The 18,903-nt window shown below is 57.0% G+C and overlaps 2 protein-coding genes across 5 annotated transcripts in view; both read left to right on the top strand.

Moving 5' to 3' along the window:
* LAMB2 (laminin, beta 2 (laminin S)) overlaps positions 1-5,693 on the top strand; it is an 11,734-nt gene extending 6,041 nt beyond the window's left edge. The window contains exons 17-33 of the mRNA XM_012665398.1: positions 371-503; positions 699-891; positions 966-1,109; positions 1,330-1,561; positions 1,645-1,808; positions 1,890-2,114; positions 2,198-2,415; positions 2,525-2,621; positions 2,711-3,083; positions 3,181-3,365; positions 3,439-3,680; positions 3,760-4,108; positions 4,431-4,638; positions 4,716-4,857; positions 4,941-5,117; positions 5,209-5,368; positions 5,448-5,693. Coding sequence (XP_012520852.1) covers positions 371-503; positions 699-891; positions 966-1,109; positions 1,330-1,561; positions 1,645-1,808; positions 1,890-2,114; positions 2,198-2,415; positions 2,525-2,621; positions 2,711-3,083; positions 3,181-3,365; positions 3,439-3,680; positions 3,760-4,108; positions 4,431-4,638; positions 4,716-4,857; positions 4,941-5,117; positions 5,209-5,368; positions 5,448-5,584 — 3,379 coding nt within the window. The 3' untranslated portion in view covers positions 5,585-5,693. The remainder of the gene's footprint in view (positions 1-370; positions 504-698; positions 892-965; positions 1,110-1,329; positions 1,562-1,644; positions 1,809-1,889; positions 2,115-2,197; positions 2,416-2,524; positions 2,622-2,710; positions 3,084-3,180; positions 3,366-3,438; positions 3,681-3,759; positions 4,109-4,430; positions 4,639-4,715; positions 4,858-4,940; positions 5,118-5,208; positions 5,369-5,447) is intronic.
* Positions 5,694-5,951: 258 nt separating this feature from the next.
* On the top strand, positions 5,952-17,405 carry USP19 (ubiquitin specific peptidase 19). Of its 4 annotated transcripts, none has more exons than XM_012665387.1 (27): positions 5,952-6,070; positions 7,585-7,844; positions 8,112-8,150; positions 8,310-8,438; positions 8,525-8,658; positions 8,732-9,034; positions 9,147-9,363; positions 9,494-9,650; positions 9,759-9,830; positions 9,946-10,061; positions 10,170-10,384; positions 10,469-10,664; positions 10,747-10,880; positions 10,991-11,149; positions 11,234-11,344; positions 11,803-11,913; positions 11,996-12,097; positions 12,853-12,993; positions 13,081-13,199; positions 13,439-13,576; positions 13,674-13,987; positions 14,100-14,210; positions 14,298-14,514; positions 14,598-14,750; positions 14,852-15,012; positions 15,094-15,272; positions 16,920-17,405. In XM_012665387.1, the coding sequence occupies exons 2-27, from the start codon at positions 7,721-7,723 to the stop codon at positions 17,034-17,036; spliced, it is 3,969 nt and encodes a 1,322-aa protein (XP_012520841.1). In that variant the 5' UTR covers positions 5,952-6,070; positions 7,585-7,720; the 3' UTR covers positions 17,037-17,405. The 4 variants fall into 4 exon arrangements, with proteins under 4 accessions (XP_012520841.1, XP_012520823.1, XP_012520832.1 ...); XM_012665369.1 differs by having other exon boundaries at positions 10,164-10,384; XM_012665378.1 differs by having other exon boundaries at positions 9,147-9,369.
* Positions 17,406-18,903: the final 1,498 nt, after the last annotated feature.

The raw sequence follows: 18,903 nt of genomic DNA, 5'->3' as shown, positions 1-18,903 counted from the left end.
AGAGAGAGAGAGAGAGAGAGAGAGAGAGAGAGGTGTGATGCAGTCTCAGTGAAGAGGAGCAGGCTGTAGGTTAAAGTGTGAGTGAAGTGGTTGTTGAGGAAAAATTGGCAAGTTCTTGTACCAGGGAAATGCTGTGGGGTCGCCAGGTCTTATAAGTGTTTCCAGTGAGATTGGTCTGCACAATTGTATGATTCCAGCAAGCCACGTTTATGGGCTTCCCAGCTGTTCAAACATATAGCCCAGCCCAGCTGTAGTCTCTGCTTTGGCCAATGTTTTGCCACTCAGTGCTGTGAGTGAGGTAGGAGAGACCCAGATGATGAGTACAGGGACCTTGGGTAATTCCCCTATACCTGTCCTCACTTCCCCCCAGGTACATGGTGTTTCCAAGTCCTGTCTGCCTTGAGCCTGGCATCTCCTACAAGCTGCATCTGAAGCTAGTACGAACCGGGGGAAGTACTCAGCCTGAGACCCCCTACTCTGGACCTGGCCTGCTTATTGACTCGGTGAACAATCCCCTCTTGCCCACACCAACCGAGATGGCAGGGCCTGTGGGGTGGGGCTTGGGTGTTGGTGGGTAGGCAGGCAGGCCCACTGTGGTGCTGGGGTGGGCACGCCTGTGGCAGTGCTAAGGCAAATGCTCTGGCTGTGCCAGTGTGGTCCTGGGTCTCAATTGCACTCTTCTTTGCTCATCCCTTCAGCTAGTGCTGCTGCCCCGTGTCCTGGTGCTAGAGATGTTTAGTGGGGGTGATGCTGCTGCCCTGGAGCGCCATGCCACCTTTGAGCACTACCGCTGCCATGAGGAGGGTCTAGTCCCCAGAAAGACCCCTCCCTCTGAGGCCTGTGCTCCCCTCCTCATCAGCCTGTCCACCCAGATCTACAATGGTGCCTTGCGTGAGTATCTGTGATGTGGGTTGGTGGGGCAGAGGTGGGGCCCAGCTTGACTTGGCCCTACTCCCCTCCCACAGCCTGTCAGTGCAACCCTCAAGGCTCACTGAGTTCTGAGTGCAACCCCCATGGTGGTCAGTGCCTATGCAAACCTGGAGTGGTTGGGCGCCGCTGTGATCTCTGTGCCCCTGGCTACTATGGCTTTGGCCCCACAGGCTGTCAAGGTACTTTCCTGCCCCTTGTTCCCTCCTATGCTTCTCTGTCCTTTTCATTACTGTTCTCCCTCCTCCCTCTGGCCCTGCTTCTTCTTTCCTCTAACTTGGCCTTGGACCCCATACTCTATGTCCCTTGCAGTTCTCTTCCATTCCCTGACCATCCCACCCTGACCTCACCCAGACTCCCCTCAGCTCCGATCCCCTAGCTCAGCCTCTGCCCTACCCCCAGCCTGCCAGTGCAGTCCTGAGGGGGCACTCAGCAGCCTGTGTGAAGGGACCAGTGGACAATGTCCCTGCCGAACTGGTGCCTTTGGGCTTCGCTGTGACCGCTGCCAACGTGGCCAGTGGGGATTCCCTAGCTGCCGGCCATGTGCCTGCAATGGGCGTGCAGATGAGTGCGATACCCACACAGGCGCTTGCCTGGGCTGCCGTGATCACACAGGGGGTGAACACTGTGAAAGGTAAGCCCGGAGCAGCTAGGAGTGGGTTGGTTGGTGGGCAGGCTGCCCAGGGATGACACATCTCTTCCTTCCCCTCCCTGCAGGTGTATTGCTGGCTTCCATGGGGACCCACGGCTGCCATATGGGGGCCAATGCCGGCCCTGCCCCTGCCCTGAAGGCCCTGGGAGCCAACGGCACTTTGCTACTTCTTGCCACCGGGATGAGTACTCCCAGCAGATTGTGTGCCACTGCCGGGCAGGCTACACAGGTGAGTGGATAGGGGACAGGCATGGGATCAGGGTGAGGTGCCTAGGCTAAGCACTCATGGCTTCCCCTTGACTGTGGGCAGGGCTGCGGTGTGAAGCTTGTGCCCCTGGGCATTTTGGAGACCCATCAAGGCCAGGTGGCCGGTGCCAACTGTGTGAATGCAGTGGAAACATTGACCCTATGGACCCTGATGCCTGTGACCCGCACACGGGGCAATGCCTGCGCTGTTTACACCACACAGAGGGGCCACACTGTGCCCACTGCAAGCCTGGCTTCCATGGGCAGGCCACCCGACAGAGCTGTCACCGTGAGTATGGGAAGGGATGGCTGGGGTTGGGGCCCTGCTGCTCGGACTCCCCTTGACTACTGTGCTCATCTTGGCTGGCACAGGCTGCACCTGCAACCTGCTGGGCACAAATCCCCAGCAGTGCCCATCTGCTGACCGGTGCCAGTGTGACCCAAGCAGTGGGCAGTGCCCATGCCTCCCCAATGTCCAGGGCCTTAGCTGTGACCGCTGTGCCCCCAACTTCTGGAACCTCACCAGTGGCCATGGTTGCCAGCCTTGTGCCTGCCATCTAAGCCGGGCCAGAGGCCCTACCTGCAATGAGGTATGGGACCCTACTGCAGATCCATGGGTAGATGGGGCCAGCTATCTGTCTTGTCTTGAGAGTTCAGCCTTTGATAGAGGCTCTCACTCATGCCCTGTTCCCACCCCAGTTCACAGGGCAGTGCCACTGCCGTGCCGGCTTTGGTGGGCGGACCTGTTCTGAGTGCCAAGAGCTCCACTGGGGAGATCCCGGTTTGCAGTGCCGTGGTGAGGGAGCCAGGGGTCCCAGGGTGGATGAAGGACTTCCCAGGATGCCCCACAGGAGCTCTAACTCTGTGGTCTGCCCTTTCCTGCAGCCTGTGATTGTGACCCTCGTGGAATAGACACACCTCAGTGTCACCGCTCCACAGGTCACTGTAGCTGCCGCCCAGGAGTGTCTGGTGTGCGCTGTAATCAGTGTGCCCGTGGCTTCTCAGGAGTCTTTCCTGCCTGTCACCCCTGCCATGCATGCTTCGGGGATTGGGACCGTGTGGTACAGGACTTGGCTACCCGTACACGGCGCCTGGAGCAGCGGGCGCAGGACCTTCAGCAGACGGGTGTGCTGGGTGCCTTTGAGAGCAGCTTCCGGCATATGCAGGAGAAACTGGGCACTGTGCAGGGGATTGTGGGTGCCCACAACACCTCAGCTGCCTCCACTGCACAACTTGTGAAGGCCACAGAGGAGCTGCGGTGCGGATGGGCCTGAGAATATATGGTGGGATGGGGCAGAGTCCCAGTGGACCAGGGCTGAAGCCTCTCTAAACACCCCCCTCCCCCATCAGCGCAGGCGTGAAATTGGGGAGGCCACTGAGCACCTGACTCAGCTGGAAGCAGAGCTCACAGATGTGCAGGATGAGAACTTCAATGCCAACCATGCACTAAGTGATCTGGAGCGAGATGGGCTTGCACTTAATCTCACACTGCGGCAGCTTGACCAGCATCTTGACCTGCTCAAGCATTCAAACTTCCTGGGTGAGTTGTTGGCCAAGTAGGCAGGTAGACCAGGGTCAATATTCAGCTGACTGCCTGCCTCTGCCCAACTTAGGTGCCTATGACAGCATCCGCCATGCTCACAGCCAGTCTGCAGAGGCAGAACGTCGTGCCAATACCTCAGCCCTGGCAGTGCCTAGCCCTGTGAGCAACTCAGCAGGTATCCGGCATCGGACAGAGGTGCTGATGGATGCCCGGAGGGAGGACTTCAACAGCAAACACATGGCCAACCAGCGGGCACTGGATGAGCTCTCTGCCCGTACCCACACCCTGAGCCTGACAGGCATAAATGAACTGGTGAGGTGCAAGTATGGGGTGGGATGGGTGGGTGTGGATGTTCCTCCTATAGGGCCCTGACTTGTTCTGTGCCTGGCAGGTGTGTGGGGCCCCGGGGGACGCGCCCTGTGCTACAAGCCCTTGTGGGGGTGCCGGCTGTCGAGATGAGGATGGGCAGCCTCGCTGTGGGGGCCTCAGCTGCAATGGGGCAGCAGCCACAGCAGACCTAGCACTGGGCCGGGCCCGGCACACACAGGCAGAGCTGCAGCGGGCACTGACAGAAGGTGGTGGCATCCTCAGCCAAGTGGCTGAGACTCGTCGGCAGGCAGGCGAGGCACAGCAGCGGGCCCAGGCAGCCCTGGACAAGGCTAATGCTTCCAGGGGACAGGTGGAGCAGACCAACCAGGAACTTCGAGAACTTATCCAGAGTGTGAAGGACTTCCTCAACCGTGAGCCTCCCACGTGGCCAGGCCATGTGGTTGTTTCCCTCGTGTCTGTGTCTCTCTAGGTTCATATTTGAGCCTCAGGGCCTGCACTGGACCTGTGTTTAAGACCTGTGTCTGGCCCCTGAGTCCATGCCCATATATGGTTCCCAGGTCCATGTCCCTGAGTCTAAGCCATTTATATAGTCCCTGTCCCTGTGGTTACATCATTATGCCTATTAGCAAACCTCTATCCTATGTACAGACCCTGAGTCCATACCCCAAGATTGTATCCCCATGCCTATGCTGAAGAATCTATGTCCTTAAGCCCTTGCCTTTGTCCCCATAGAGGAGGGGGCTGATCCTGATAGCATTGAAATGGTAGCCACACGGGTGCTAGAGCTCTCCATCCCAGCCTCACCTGAGCAGATCCAGCACCTGGCGGGTGCGATTGCAGAGCGAGTCCGGAGCCTGGCAGATGTGGACATGATCCTGGCTCGTACTATGGGAGATGTGCGTCGGGCTGAGCAGCTACTGCAGGATGCACAGCGGGCACGGTCTGACCCCATCCCTGGCCCCTGGCCCTAATGCTTGGTCCTGATACCTGTAGGCCCTGATTCACCATCTTCCCCAGGAACCGGGCTGAGGGTGAGAAACAGAAGGCAGCGACTGTACAGGCAGCACTGGAGGAGGCCCAGCGGGCACAGAATGCTGCCCAGGGTGCCATCCGGGGTGCAGTGGCTGACACACAGGACACAGAGCAGACCCTGCACCAGGTGTGGTCTCCCTAGGACATCAATGGGGCAAAGGTATGGGCATGCACCGTAGATCTGTTTAACCTCCTGTCTACCGATGGCAGGTACAGGAGAGGATGGCGGGTGCAGAGCAGGCACTGAGTTCTGCAGGTGAGCGGGCTCGGCAATTGGATGCTCTCCTGGAGGCTCTGAAACTGAAACGAGCGGGAAATAGCTTGGCAGCCTCTACGGCTGAAGAAACGGCAGGCAGTGCCCAGGGTCGTGCCCGGGAGGCTGAGCAGGTGGATTGAGGCACAGACAGCTGGAGGAGGTAGGAGTGAAGGCTGGGCCTCCACTGAGCTACCATGCTGACCCTGCCCTCTATATCTGCAGCTGCTGCAGGGCCCACTGGGTGACCAGTACCAGACAGTGAAGGCCCTGGCTGAGCGCAAGGCCCAGGGTGTGCTGGCTGCACAGGCAAGGGCAGAGCAGCTGCGTGATGAGGCTCGGGACCTGTTGCAGGCAGCTCAAGACAAGCTGCAGCGGCTACAGGGTGAGGAGTGGGGCAGGTGGGCACCAGACACGTGGGACTGTGGAAGTGGGACCCCTAAGCTGAGACCTTCACCTCCTAGAACTGGAGGACACCTATGAGGAGAATGAACGGGCCCTGGAGGGCAAGGCAGCTCAGCTGGACGGGCTGGAGGCCAGGATGCGCAGTGTGCTTCAAGCCATCAACCTGCAGGTCCAGATCTACAATACTTGCCAGTAACCTCTGCCCAAGGCCTATCCCTGTCCCCAGCCCGGCCTCACACGCGTCTGCTATACATTAAAGAGCTCTTGGCCTGGCAGGGCCCCCAATAAACTAGTGTGAACCCCCATTGTGTTGTCTGGACTCTGATTTGGGGCGGGCGGGGTGTCTGGATAAACACCCAGGCTGCTACCAGCAGGGCCCTTGCTAGGCCAAGGCACCGGAGTCCCGCCTCCCTCCGCTCAGGCCCGCCCCGGAGCTGCCGGCAGCTGCGAGCCCTTTCCCGCCGGAAATGCGTCACCAGCTCAGCGCTCCGCCTCCCGCGGCCGTAACTAGAAGTCGAAACAAAACAAGCTGCTAAGGCGGAGGCGGCGGCGGCGGTGGCGGCGGTGGCGGCGCCGGGACGGGGGAGGGGCGCGCCGGAACCGGAATCGACCTGACGCCGGAACCGGAACCGAGAACGGGTTGCCAGGGCCCGAAGAGGGCTGGCGGCGGCGGTCTCGCTGGGTGAGTGGGGCGGGCCGCAACTCGCCGGTTTGGCCAGAGCGGTGGAGCTGCGACGCGGGCCCGAGGCGGCCTGTTCAAGGTCACGGGCCGTGCCAGCCCTGACCCCTCGAGTCCTGTGGCGTGTCAGGCTCACGATGCCGGCGGGGCGGTTACGCCTTGCTTGTGGCCGGCCTCCTGCCTCAGAGAGAGGACTGCCGGGCAGTAAAGGCGGCTTCCTGGAGAAGGTGGTGGCGGGCCCAGGGTTCGGAGGCTGGAGCTGGGTCGCAGGCCGGCCAGGGTGCTGGTTTGTGGTCAGTAACCCCGCGCAGTCATATCAGGCCGGCTCAGATCCCTAGACAGCCCCTTTATTGCCTCGACGTCCCCGGAGCATGGGAGACGGACGCGACTTTAAGCCGGGCCCCGGGTGCGAAGAGGAGGAGGCGGCGGTGGCAGTTGTCTACCCTTTAGCTCTGTATCTGCCGTCGTTAAAGATCCAGCGCACAAGTACTACATCTGACTTGTAGAAGGGTATCCTACCACTCCTCCCCCCTCCCCCATACACTCAGCGGAACACAGACTAGTCACTCTCTTGCTACTGGCTCTGGCTGGGCTTGAGGCTGTCAGGGATCCTAGATCCATGGTTCATCGCCACCCTCCTCTCAGTATGTGGTTTTGAGAGCTTCACTTTGGATGGACAAACAGCCCAGAATCTACTGGCGGGTCTGTGGGAAACTGGGTAGCAAGTCCCTGTGGCTCAGAGCTGTTGACTGAAGGGACCTGGGAAGGAAGATTGTGATGTCTGTTCCAGTCTCAAACTGGGTGCCTATCCTGTCTTAGCACTGGAGCAAGGTTGCTACTGAAGGAAGAAGTAGTGTGACATCTAGATACCCTTTCAGCCCTTCTTTGCTTGGGACAGCAGCTGGGAAGAGGAATCTCTCTTGGGATGAAGAAAGACCAAGCAGTGCACAGGAGCAGGTTCATAATGAGAGTAGGAGTTGGCAGGAGCCTGGTGAGGCACTTTTGCCCGGACCTTTTCTGGGCAGTGGAAGTACCTGGGCTGGGCCTGTTTTCAGCCACAGAGCCTGGATCTGCTGCTTGATTGTCTCCTCCTTTCCTGCCTTCCTTCTCCACCTCCTACTTCTCCGGTGGTGACTAAGCAGCCAGTGAGAGTGAAGGAAAAGTGAGCACCCTGCTCAGAGTGCCAGCCTTGTGGGCTGAAGCCATGGCTCCTCTCCAGATTAGTGGAGGAGCCTGGTCCCAGGCCATGACTGCCTTGACCTGATGCCTCCTTAGTGAGGCTTCCAGCTTTGTGGGTCTGTTATGGTGGGTATCTAGGAGGTTTGGCCAGAAGTGGTTGCTGCTACTTATAATATTTGTTCCCTCTTCAGAATAACCTGACAGTGACCAGGGCTACTTCTGGTGATGAGGAGATACTGCTCTATAGGGTTAGGAGTGTCCTGGGTTCCCAAGCCCTGGCTGTTGCCAAGGAGCAAGTTGTTGGGCCTTGGCAGTGATCATTGGTTCTTTTTTGTCAGGCTGTTGGTTCCTAGCTGGAGAATTTGGCCACAAAGAGTTGCCAAGATAGCTGGGCCAGGAAGAAAGCGCCGCAGCCCGGACCCAGACACTGTTGCCGACCCTGGGGCACTCTGGCTGTCAACCAAGCGGCTCAAGATGTCTGGTGGGGCCAGTGCTACAGGCCCAAGGAGAGGGCCTCCAGGACTGGAGGAGGCCACTTGTAAAAAGAAGCAGAAGGATCGAGCAAATCAGGAGAGCAAGGATGGAGATCCTAGGAAAGGTGGGAGTAGCATTCCCAGAGTGCTGATGGCTTTCTCTTCCTCCCCTCTCACTGGGCATACAGATTGGGGGTTGGAAAGATGACTTTTTTTGCTATTCCTTCTGTCCTGGAATGATGCAGAGAGAAGGACCCATGGCAGGCTGGGGAGAGCCTCAGCTTTGAAGTCTGGGTACTTGGCTGAGATCCAGAAGAGGATACTTTGTGGGGTGGTAGGATCCTGGAGGTTGCCTCACATTGTTGTCTCCTCATTCTTCCCTTTGTCATCAGGGTCAGTGTCCACTCCTCAACAGGAGCAGACCAAAGAGGGTGAGTAATGAATGGGCCTTTTGGGTGCTAGAGGAGGGCAAGGGTACTGAGAATTTAGCTCCCATTTGGAGCAGTTCAAGGGCTGGGTTAGGGCTGGGTCTCTTGTTCCCTGCTTATCTCCATCGGGAGCTTATGATCTCTTTGCCACTTGCTCTACAGAGTTGTTGCTCGACTGGAGGCAGAGTGCAGATGAGGTGATTGTTAAGCTTCGTGTGGGAGCAGGTCCCCTGCGGCTGGAAGAGGTGGATGCTGCTTTCACAGACACAGACTGTGTGGTGCGGCTTCCAGGTGCGTCCATCTGCCCTGCGCACAGTAGTGTATTTGAATCCTCCGATGTCCCCCACCCCAGCTCACTGACCCCACTCTGTCTCCAGGTGGTCGGCAGTGGGGTGGTGTGTTCTATGCTGAGATAGAAAGTTCTTGCACCAAAGTGCAGGCCCGCAAGGGTGGTCTCCTGCAACTGGCACTGCCCAAGAAGGTGCCTTTGCTCACATGGCCCTCTCTCCTGGTGAGTTCCAGTACAGGGTAGGGTGGAGATACCCAGTATGGTCAACAGGGCCTGACCGCTATATCTTTGACAGAAAAAACCTCTAGGGCCTCAGGAGTTGGTGCCAGGACTGCGGTGCCAGGAGAATGGACAGGAGTTGTCTCACACTGTCCTGGAGCCAGGCCCTGAGCCCCGCCGGGCTAAGCAAGAGGCCCGGAACCAGAAGCGGGCCCAGGGCCGTGGTGAGGTAGGCTCGGGGGCTGGCCCCGGGTCCCAGGCAGGGCCCAGCGCCAAGAGGGCTGTGCATCTCCGCAGAGGGCCAGAGGGGGAAGGGTCCAGGGATGGCTCTGGACCTCAGGGTGATGCTCCACCCTTCCTGGATGACCTGGCCACCCAGGTGAGAGCTGGGTGCCTGTTTGGGTGGTAGGAGATGGGAAAGGGTATGGACTGGAGTGGGGGCCACCTGCCAGACTCAGGGCTGATCCTGCCCACAATCTTGCCATGAATAGGTTGAGGCCGAGGAACAGCTTCTTGTACCACCGCTGAATGCCCAAACCTGCCTCCTGGACTCAGAAGAGAATTTAGCCCTTTTGGCAAGAGAGAAGGCAGTGCCCCCCAGGAATGACCCTGTCTCTCCAGTCATGGCCCAGAGCAGAGACCCTGGGAAAGACGATCATGGCAAGGAGGAGATGGCAGTGGCAGCAGATGCTGCGACCCTGGTGGATGGTAAAGGTGGGGCTGGGGATGGGCAGGCAGAGCCCTAGGTTGGGTTTTAGGTTTGGTGGGTAGGTAGGGAGTAGAATAGCTACAGGCTGGCACCTGTCCTGGGTGGTACTGAGCTATGGTCTCAACATAGAGCCTGAGTCTATGGTGAACCTGGCATTTGTCAAGAATGACTCGTATGAGAAGGGGCCAGACTCTGTGGTGGTGCATGTGTATGTGAAGGAGATCTGCAGGGACACCTCTCGAGTACTTTTCCGTGAGCAGGACTTCACGCTCATCTTCCAGACCAGGTGAGTGAGTGGGCAGAGTATGATGGGACAGACAGTGTGCCACTGGTGGGACAGCATGTCTTATGTTCTTTCTCTTGTCCTTTCTCATGCCCTGCTCTGCCTCTGCAGGGATGGAAACTTCCTGAGGCTACACTCGGGCTGTGGGCCCCACACCATCTTCCGTTGGCAGGTGAAGCTCAGGTGGGTGGTGCCCGGCCCCACCACTGTACCTGTCCCACCCTGGGCTCCATCTCCCTGTCCCATCTAGCTTGATGCCCACTGCACCTGAGTCCCTGAGTTCAGCCTTTTCCCACAGGAACCTGATTGAGCCAGAGCAGTGCACCTTCTGTTTCACGGCCTCTCGAATCGACATCTGCCTCCATAAACGGCAGAGTCAGCGCTGGGGTGGCCTGGAGGCTCCAGCTGCACGAGGTCTGCACACGAGCTCCTTTCATTCTGCATGACCTACATGACCAGACCCCATCCCCTGCCACATGCTGCTAACCACCAGCCCTCTCATTCCCCCTTTTTAAGGTGCAGTGGGTGGTGCAAAGGTTGCCGTGCCGACAGGTCCAACCCCTCTGGATCCAGCCCCACCAGGAGGTACCCCCCACCCCCTGACAGGCCAGGAGGAAGCCCGGGCTGTGGAAAAGGACAAACCCAAGGCTCGATCTGAGGACACTGGGCTAGACAGTGTGGCCACTCGCACCCCCATGGAACATGTAGCCCCAAAGCCAGAGCCACACCTGGCTTCGGTGAGAATTTTGGGGTGGGAAGGGCCAAGAATGGAGGCTTGAGAGCCTCAAGGCTGTTTTCTCATGCTCCCTTTGCTCCCATAGCCCAAGCCCACATGTATGGTACCACCCATGCCCCATAGCCCAGTGAGTGGAGATAGCGTGGAGGAAGAGGAAGAGGAAGAGAAGAAGGTGTGTCTGCCAGGCTTCACTGGCCTTGTCAATTTAGGCAACACCTGCTTCATGAACAGTGTCATTCAGTCTCTGTCCAACACTCGGGAACTCCGGGACTTCTTCCATGGTGAGGGCAGGGCCTGGAGCCTGGGGTATGGGCAGAGGAGGTGTCTTTGTCCCTCATACTTCTGCTTGGCTGCTTTTCCTAGATCGCTCCTTTGAGGCTGAGATCAACTACAACAACCCACTGGGGACTGGCGGGCGTCTGGCTATCGGCTTTGCTGTACTGCTTCGGGCACTATGGAAGGGCACCCACCATGCCTTCCAACCTTCGAAGTTGAAGGTGATCTGTGGCCACTACCACCCTTGGCTGGAGAGGGTGGGGAGGGCCAGCCAGTTGGGTGTGCAGTGGGTGCTAGGGCTTCATGCTCACACCTTGGCTCCTACATCCAGGCCATTGTAGCAAGCAAGGCCAGCCAGTTCACAGGCTATGCGCAGCACGATGCCCAGGAATTCATGGCTTTCCTGCTAGATGGGCTGCACGAGGACTTGAATCGCATCCAGAACAAGCCCTACACAGAGACCGTGGACTCAGATGGGCGACCTGATGAGGTTGGGTGAGAGGTAGAGGGTGGGCATGTTTCATGTGCATCCCAGCCCCCAGGTCTCCTTGGTTCTCATCACTCTGCTTCTCAGGTGGTGGCTGAAGAAGCATGGCAGCGGCACAAGATGAGGAATGACTCTTTCATCGTGGACCTGTTTCAGGGCCAGTACAAGTCGAAGCTGGTGTGCCCTGTGTGTGCCAAGGTGTGATGGGCTCCCTAGTTTGGCTCAGCTAGTCTGGTCAGATTAGTTCAGAGGCATGTGCATCTTCAGGTGCTGTGGGGCAAGGTTTGGGCAAGGAAGCTGGCAGGCAGGCCTTAGGGTAGGGTTCCTGACTAGGATAAAAGTGACGTTTGGGCTCAGAGATGTGGTGTGGCAAAGGAAGGTGTGACAGGGTTATAGGTAAGATTGGAAAGGCACATGGGCTGCAAGTGAGGGACAAATTGGTGGCTAAGCTGAGCAGAGCCTCAAGTGCCAGAAAGAGGGACTTTTCTCTTCCTGTGGGCCCTCCTGCTCCCTCTAGTGTTCTCAAGCCTGAGAGTTTGCTGGTTGGCTATGAGGGCCCTGGGAGTCATCAGAGGGTCTTGAATGAGCTCTTTGGGCACAAGCATCCTGTTTCCTCCTCTCTGTGCGGCCACCCAGTGCCACCTATGCATCCACAGGTCTCCATCACTTTTGACCCATTTCTTTATCTGCCGGTGCCCTTGCCACAAAAGCAAAAGGTTCTTCCCGTCTTTTATTTTGCCCGAGAGCCCCACAGCAAGCCCATCAAGGTGAGGAGTAAGCCCCTACCCCTCTGGGTTGTCCCAGAGAACCTGGCCCACTTCCCCACTGACTCTGCCCTTTTTGCTGTAGTTCCTGGTGAGTGTCAGCAAGGAGAACTCCAGTGCAAGTGAAGTATTGGACTCCCTTTCTCAGAGTGTCCATGTGAAGCCTGAGAACCTGCGTCTGGCTGAGGTATGTCTGTTCTTCCCTAGGCTCTTACATACGTGGATGTGTGTATACTCACAGCACAGACACGTGTACAATCATTGGCATCTGTACACGTACATACAAATGTGTACATTACTGCACAAAAATAGGTGGTATGCTGGCATAGGTGGGATTTGAGGCATGGTTGAAACGACATAGTTGGACTGTGCAACAGAGTTCAGTTCTAGCCATCATCGGGGTTTATACCCCTTTTTGTTTGTGGACCCCAACTGCTGTTTCCTCTTTAGACAAGGAGCTTGAGCTGTAGGACTGTCCCTTCATTTGCTATGGTTCTCCCTCCATCCTGCTGCTCTTCTTTTATCCCAGATCTGTGTGCTGGCTCTTCCCAAAGGTTACTAGCCTTTACTTTGACAGTACCATTTTTCTTAGGGGCTAAGAGTAGGGAGGAGGCTCCTCCAGTGTGAACCGTTCATGATAATATATTGCAGTCTTAGCAGGGCCCTGCTAGTTATAGCAGGGTAGAGGCCCTCAGTATGAAGAGCTGTGTGGTGATACCTGCTCCATACCTGGTCTTTCAGGCTCTCTGATGCATGAGGCTCCTTATGGCTTTGGGCACTAAGACTGGTGCTAGCAGAGGCATATGCCTCTTTTGGCCTACAAAGCCCACCCCTGTCCACACAGACGCAAGGCAGAGCCAGGCCTTCTCCTTACACCCTGCGACAGGACTAGGAAAAGGGCTTATTACCCTTACATGGGATCTGTGTGTTCTCTGTCCCCAGGTAATTAAGAATCGCTTCCACCGTGTGTTCTTGCCCTCCCACTCTCTGGACACCGTGTCCTCATCAGATATGCTCCTCTGCTTTGAGCTGCTATCCCCAGAGCTGGCTAAGGAGCGGGTAGTGGTGCTAGAGGTGCAGCAGGTGAGTGGGGACCAAGCAGATGGCACAGGGCTCTGGTGGGGGAGCACACTCCTGCCTGACCTTACTGAGCCACACGACCCACCCTAGCGCCCCCAGGTGCCCAGCATCCCCATCTCCAAGTGTGCAGCCTGTCAGCGGAAGCAACAGTCAGAGGATGAAAAGCTGAAGCGCTGTACCCGGTGCTACCGTGTGGGCTACTGCAACCAGTGAGGACCCCCATGGTCTCCCCCAACCCTTCCTCTCCACCATCCACTTGCCACCCTGCCTCTCCCTTCCGGACAAAGGCACATAAGTTTTAAGCCCTCCACCTGCCACCCCCTACTTTACCAGGCCTTAGGGGAGGTAGGGCTGGCATACTCAGTTCCCAGGGCCTAAGACTAACCCCCATTATGGAGTCATAGGAGGTGGAGCTAAGGCTCTATCCTTATCTTCACCTTCCCTCCAGGCTCTGCCAGAAAACCCACTGGCCTGACCACAAGGGCCTCTGCCGCCCTGAGAACATCGGCTACCCCTTCCTGGTCAGTGTACCTGCCTCACGCCTCACTTATGCCCGTCTTGCTCAGCTGCTAGAAGGCTATGCCCGGTAAGAGCCCAGTGGTTGGACTAGGGTGGGGTGTGTGGGAGCAGAGGTGCCAGATGGGCTGGTCAGGATTCTTACTTGCTTTGCTGTCTGTTGCCAGGTACTCTGTGAGTGTATTCCAACCACCCTTCCAGCCTGGCCGCATGGCCTTGGAGTCCCAGGGCCCTGGCTGTACCATGCTGCTCTCCACTAACTCCCTGGAGGCTGGAGACAGTGAGAGGGACTCCATTCAGCCACCTGAGCTCCAGTTGGTAACCCCTGTGGCTGAGGGGGACACAGGGGTTCCTCGGGTATGGGCAGCCCCTGATCGGGGTCCTGTGCCCAGCACCAGTGGAATTTCTTCTGAAATGCTGGCCAGTGGGCCCATTGAGGTTGGCTCCTTGCCTGCTTGTGAGAGAGTGTCCCGGCCTGAAGGTAAGATCTAGTAAAAGGCTCTGAGACCTGGGGCGGAAGGTATGGGAGTCTGGAGGAAGCTTGTTTAGGCCCTAGTGGGCAGGGGAGCTTTGATTATCATGTTCTCTCACAGCTGCTGTGCCTGGGTACCAACATCCAAGTGAAGCCATGAATGCTCACACACCTCAGTTTTTCATCTATAAAATTGACGCATCCAACCGAGAGCAGCGGCTAGAGGACAAAGGTGTCTGAGGCCATGGGTAGGACCCAGGGGGTAGGTTGAGCTGGCTCTTCTCCACAGCTGCATGACCTGTCTCCCTCCAATCTCCAGGAGAGACCCCACTGGAGCTGGGTGATGACTGTAGCCTGGCTTTGGTCTGGCGGAACAATGAGCGCCTGCAGGAGTTCGTGTTGGTAGCCTCCAAGGAGCTGGAATGTGCTGAGGATCCAGGTTCTGCTGGTGAGGCTGCCCGTGCTGGCCACTTCACCCTGGACCAGTGCCTCAACCTCTTCACACGGCCTGAGGTGCTGGCACCGGAGGAGGCCTGGTGAGAACAGGGCAGCAGACTGGTAATGAGGCAGGGTGGAAGAGAGACTTGCTCGTCCTGACCCCACGTCTGTGCCCTACCAGGTACTGCCCACAGTGCAAACAGCACCGAGAGGCCTCCAAGCAGCTATTGCTATGGCGCCTACCAAACGTGCTCATTGTGCAGCTCAAGCGCTTCTCCTTTCGTAGTTTCATCTGGCGGGACAAGATCAACGACTTGGTGGAATTCCCTGTTCGGTGAGTGATGGACCCTTGGTGACTGTGGGCAGGTATTAGGACCAGGGTGGGCATCCTGAGCACCTGCTGACTCTCTCCCCTATCCCTGACTGTGACTGCAGGAACCTGGACCTGAGCAAGTTCTGCATTGGTCAGAAAGAGGAGCAGCTGCCCAGCTATGATCTGTATGCTGTCATCAACCACTATGGAGGCATGATCGGTGGCCACTACACTGCTTGTGCACGCCTGCCCAATGATCGAAGCAGTCAGCGCAGTGACGTGGGTGAGGGCACACACAGCTAGCAAGATAGGTGGTAGGGGTGGTGGTATAGGCTGTGTTCACACTCTTCCCACCCTGCTATAGGCTGGCGCTTGTTTGATGACAGCACGGTGACAACGGTAGACGAGAGCCAGGTCGTGACGCGTTATGCCTATGTACTCTTCTATCGCCGGCGGAACTCTCCTGTGGAGAGGCCCCCCAGGACAGGTCACTCTGAGCACCACCCAGACCTAGGCCCTGCAGCCGAGGCTGCTGTCAGCCAGGTGAGGCATGGGGGAGGCTTTATAGGCTAGTGGGGGATAAATCACAGATTGGGGAATAGGGTTGGGGGATCCAGCTTCCTCTCCTTTAGCCACAGGCCCCCCAACCCTTTGGATTCATTAGAGTTGCAGATAGGATTTCCCTACATCAAAGCTTTATCCAGAGGCATCCTCATGCCTTAGAGACACTCAGAAGGGTGCACGTACATCAACATGCTGCCACTGGCGTTCACATAGGCACCCACCTGACACAGGTCAGAAAACTGCTCTGATCCTCCTTGGGCATTGTGCTGTTGCCAGACTATAACTGACACTCCCAGATTTCCTCCACACGTTCCCTGCGTGCCAGCCCACAGACCCTCACTTGTGACCATCACTGTGTTCTGGCATGCACTCAGGACAAGGCCTATCTGGGCTGGCCACATCTTCTGGTGGCTGTCATACTCTCTGAGGTGAGCATCTGTCCTGCTGAGCTTTCAGGGTCTTTGTCTCTTTTACCGACATGGTGTACCACAGGTCCAGTTGGTGGGGCATAGTCACATCTCTTTTCTGAACTGGCTGCCTCCTTTCTGTCCCTTCTCTTCCCTTGAGCTCTCTCTATCAGCCTTAGATAAATCCCTGCAGAAGACTGGTCAGAATCTGGACATGGGTGGGAGGGAGCAAGGAGATTGCCCTGGGATTGCCAGCCGTGTTGTCCATGAGCCAGTCCCCTCTGTGGAAGGCCTGGACTAAAAAATTGGCCAGATAACCTCAAACCAACTCCCTCGGAAGTACGTGTGGATTGGGAAGCTGTCTTGAGGAGGCCCAAGTGCTGTCAAGATTCTCCCACCCTGTAGCTCTCACTCGAAACAACCCTGAGGTTGGCTATTTGCCTGCCTCCCTGCTGCTTGATCTGGAATGCAGTCCCCAAGCAGGACTGTCATGGCCAAGGGTCTCAGGGACACTGGGTCCTCCCCACCCCCTGGGTGCTGATGGCGATTTCCACATACCATAGGCTTCCCGGATTTGGCAGGAGCTGGAGGCTGAGGAGGAGCCGGTGCCCGAGGGGCCTGAGCCCTTGGGTCCCTGGGGGCCCCAAGACTGGGTGGGCCCCCCACCACGTGGCCCTACCACACCAGATGAGGGCTGCCTCCGGTACTTTGTCCTGGGCACCGTGGCAGCTTTGGTGGCCCTCGTGCTCAACGTGTTCTATCCTCTGGTATCCCAGAGTCGCTGGAGATGAGCTCACCTGCAGGCAGCTGCTGTGAGCTGGCCCATCTGCCTGCCTGCCAGGCAATGCCTGCCTTTGTCTTGGGGAACACCTCTGGGCTTTGGTCTGAAGTATGTGCAGCTGGGGGGAGGGGGTGGGGACTATGGCCCCTGCAGGGGCAGAAAATCCTAGGGTGGGTATCCATCCAGCTGTCTGTCCATTCCTCCTGCTGCTCTGATACTTGGCCTGGGGCTTGGCCCTGCCCAAGCTACTTGCTGTATTTAAAACGTTAATAAAGCGAGACTATTCAGGCCCGATCTCGTCTCTCTGTCTCAATGCTGCTGCTGTCTGCGCCTGCCTTGGGGCCCTCCCTTGGGTGCCGGGGCTCCAAGCCAGCACCCCCGGGATGCCAGGCAGCATGCTGGGCAGCCCCCAACCCCTGTCCTCATATTCTGTTGCAGGGACTAGGCCCTGGCCAGGCCCCCGATGTGGCCCCCACGCGGACAGCCCCTGAACGCTTCGCCCCCCCTGTGGATCGCCCAGCCCCCACCTACAGCAACATGGAGGAGGTCGATTAGCAGGTCCCTGGCTGATGGGGGGACTTGGTTTGGGGGATCCCCTACAAAGGGCCAGCTCTTTGCTGTTTCTCCTTCTCTAACCCAGAGGACACTGGTTCCGTCAATGGGAAGCTGGGGGGTATGATTTGGGGGTGGGGACCTCACAGGTTGGGACCTCTTGTCAGCTTGGCCCACTGACCAATGGACCTTGGCTTCTTCAGCCGCCTCCAGTGCTGCGTGATTTGATTCCCAGTTGTACCTTCGATTCTTTCTGACCCGCATATAAAGGTTATAATTTTATTCTAAAAATTGTAATTTTTTTTTTTTTGCATTTTGAAAGTGATTGCTGCTGTTTAAATATATTTTAAAAATAAATAATAAATAAGTAGACTTAGTAACTGTGATCCACCACATGCTGGGGCCAGCTCTCCTCCCTCCCCATCATTTGGCACATGTGTATGAGAGAGACACTGAAATGCTCTGATCTGAGGGTAGATGTTGGGGTCCCTGCTCATGTCCTGTGGGTCATGAAGTCCCCAGTGCCAGCAACTCTCAGGAGCCCACCTGCTGCTCTTTGACCCCACTGGTTCTGGGTCCCACAGAGAGGCAGCTGTGGTTGACATCATTGTCAAAATCGCGGTACACCATCAGGTGCTGGAGCTGACAGCATGAGGTAAAAGGTGCAGGCACTGGAGCAGCCTCGGGCTGACAGCCAGGCAGCAGGCAGGGAGGACTTAGTGCGGGACAGAGGAGGTACTAGGGGGAATCTTCGTCCTCCTCTCCTGCTCTCAGGTTTTTGTTTGCTGTAGTTTGAACACCATATGCATCCCTCAGGGGAGAACAGAGCAGGAGGAAAACTGCTGTGGAAGCTGTGGGGAAGATCCTGCTCTGAAGAGGACAGGCAGAGAGGACCAGAGCTAATCTTGTATGACTTCCTGTTGGAGGAAATGTGTTGGGACCCGCCAGTCTATTTCTTCCTTTAAGAGTCCCTGAGACCTTGGTTCCTGGCAACTGCCCTATGCTATTCCCCTACAGTGGATCTGCAGGCCTGTCCCAGCTTCAGAACTGTTGGAACCTTGTACACACATATAGCAAGGGCAAATCATGTGAGAAGCCTTGCCTCCCTTTGTGGATAATGTTGCCCCTTCCTCTCCCAATTGCTTGGGGGAGGATGGGCATCTCTAGCTGGAGGGAGATGGGGATCAAAGGTACTCCTGAGGCAAGTGTTTAAAGAAGCCAGAGAGGGATTTAGACAGGAAGAGGTAGGCAGGGTCCTGGCAACCCTGCAGTCTATCCCGGTCCCCAAGCTCATGGGGCTAGTCTCATGAAACTCAGCATTCAGGCCCTTCTAATAGTCCTCAGCCTGATTTGGAGGTAGTGAGCTCCTAGAGAAAGCTAGCCCCATGACCAATGTCGGCTTTTTCTGGTGGGGCTCCTGGCTGTGGAGAGGGGTCTGAAGAGCTGGTTGTAGGACCCTGTAGAAATGGTGAATTGCTGAGCTGTGTGCTGGTGCTGACAGCTCTGATAGTGCTGGAGGGCCTATTAGGCATGGGCTTCAAAGAGAGTTGTGCTGGGCCTTTACTTTGCAACCCCAAGTACATGGGAGGCTGGTCAGCATTGGCATGTGCTGAATGCACTGATCAAGGAACTCTATCCATTTTTTTTTAGAGATAGGGTCTTGGCTGGCTGGAGTACAGTGGTACAATCATAGCTCACAGCAGCCTCAAATTCCTGGACTCGGGTGATCTTCCCACCTCAGCTTCCTGAGTAGGACTATAGGTGGGTGTACCACACTGGCTAATTTTTTTATGTTTTGTAGACAGGATCTCGCTATGTTGCCCAGGCTGGTCTTGAACTCTTGGCCTCAAACAATCCTCCCACCTTGGCC

This window comes from Propithecus coquereli, unplaced genomic scaffold (genome assembly GCF_000956105.1).
Source record: "Propithecus coquereli isolate 6110/MARCELLA unplaced genomic scaffold, Pcoq_1.0 Scaffold1, whole genome shotgun sequence".
In the NCBI taxonomy this organism is placed as follows: domain Eukaryota; kingdom Metazoa; phylum Chordata; class Mammalia; order Primates; family Indriidae; genus Propithecus; species Propithecus coquereli.
This window is presented reverse-complemented; position numbering and strand designations above follow the sequence as displayed.

Excerpts from the sequence above, each read along its gene's own strand:
- USP19 (XM_012665360.1), top strand. The coding sequence starts at position 7,721 with ATGTCTGGTGGGGCCAGTGCTACAGGCCCAAGGAGAGGGCCTCCAGGA. Across the intron at positions 7,845-8,111 it reads GGATGGAGATCCTAGGAAAG|GGTCAGTGTCCACTCCTCAA; the intron begins GTGGGAGTAGCA and ends CTTTGTCATCAG. Across the intron at positions 12,098-12,852 it reads AGAACCTGCGTCTGGCTGAG|GTAATTAAGAATCGCTTCCA; the intron begins GTATGTCTGTTC and ends CTCTGTCCCCAG.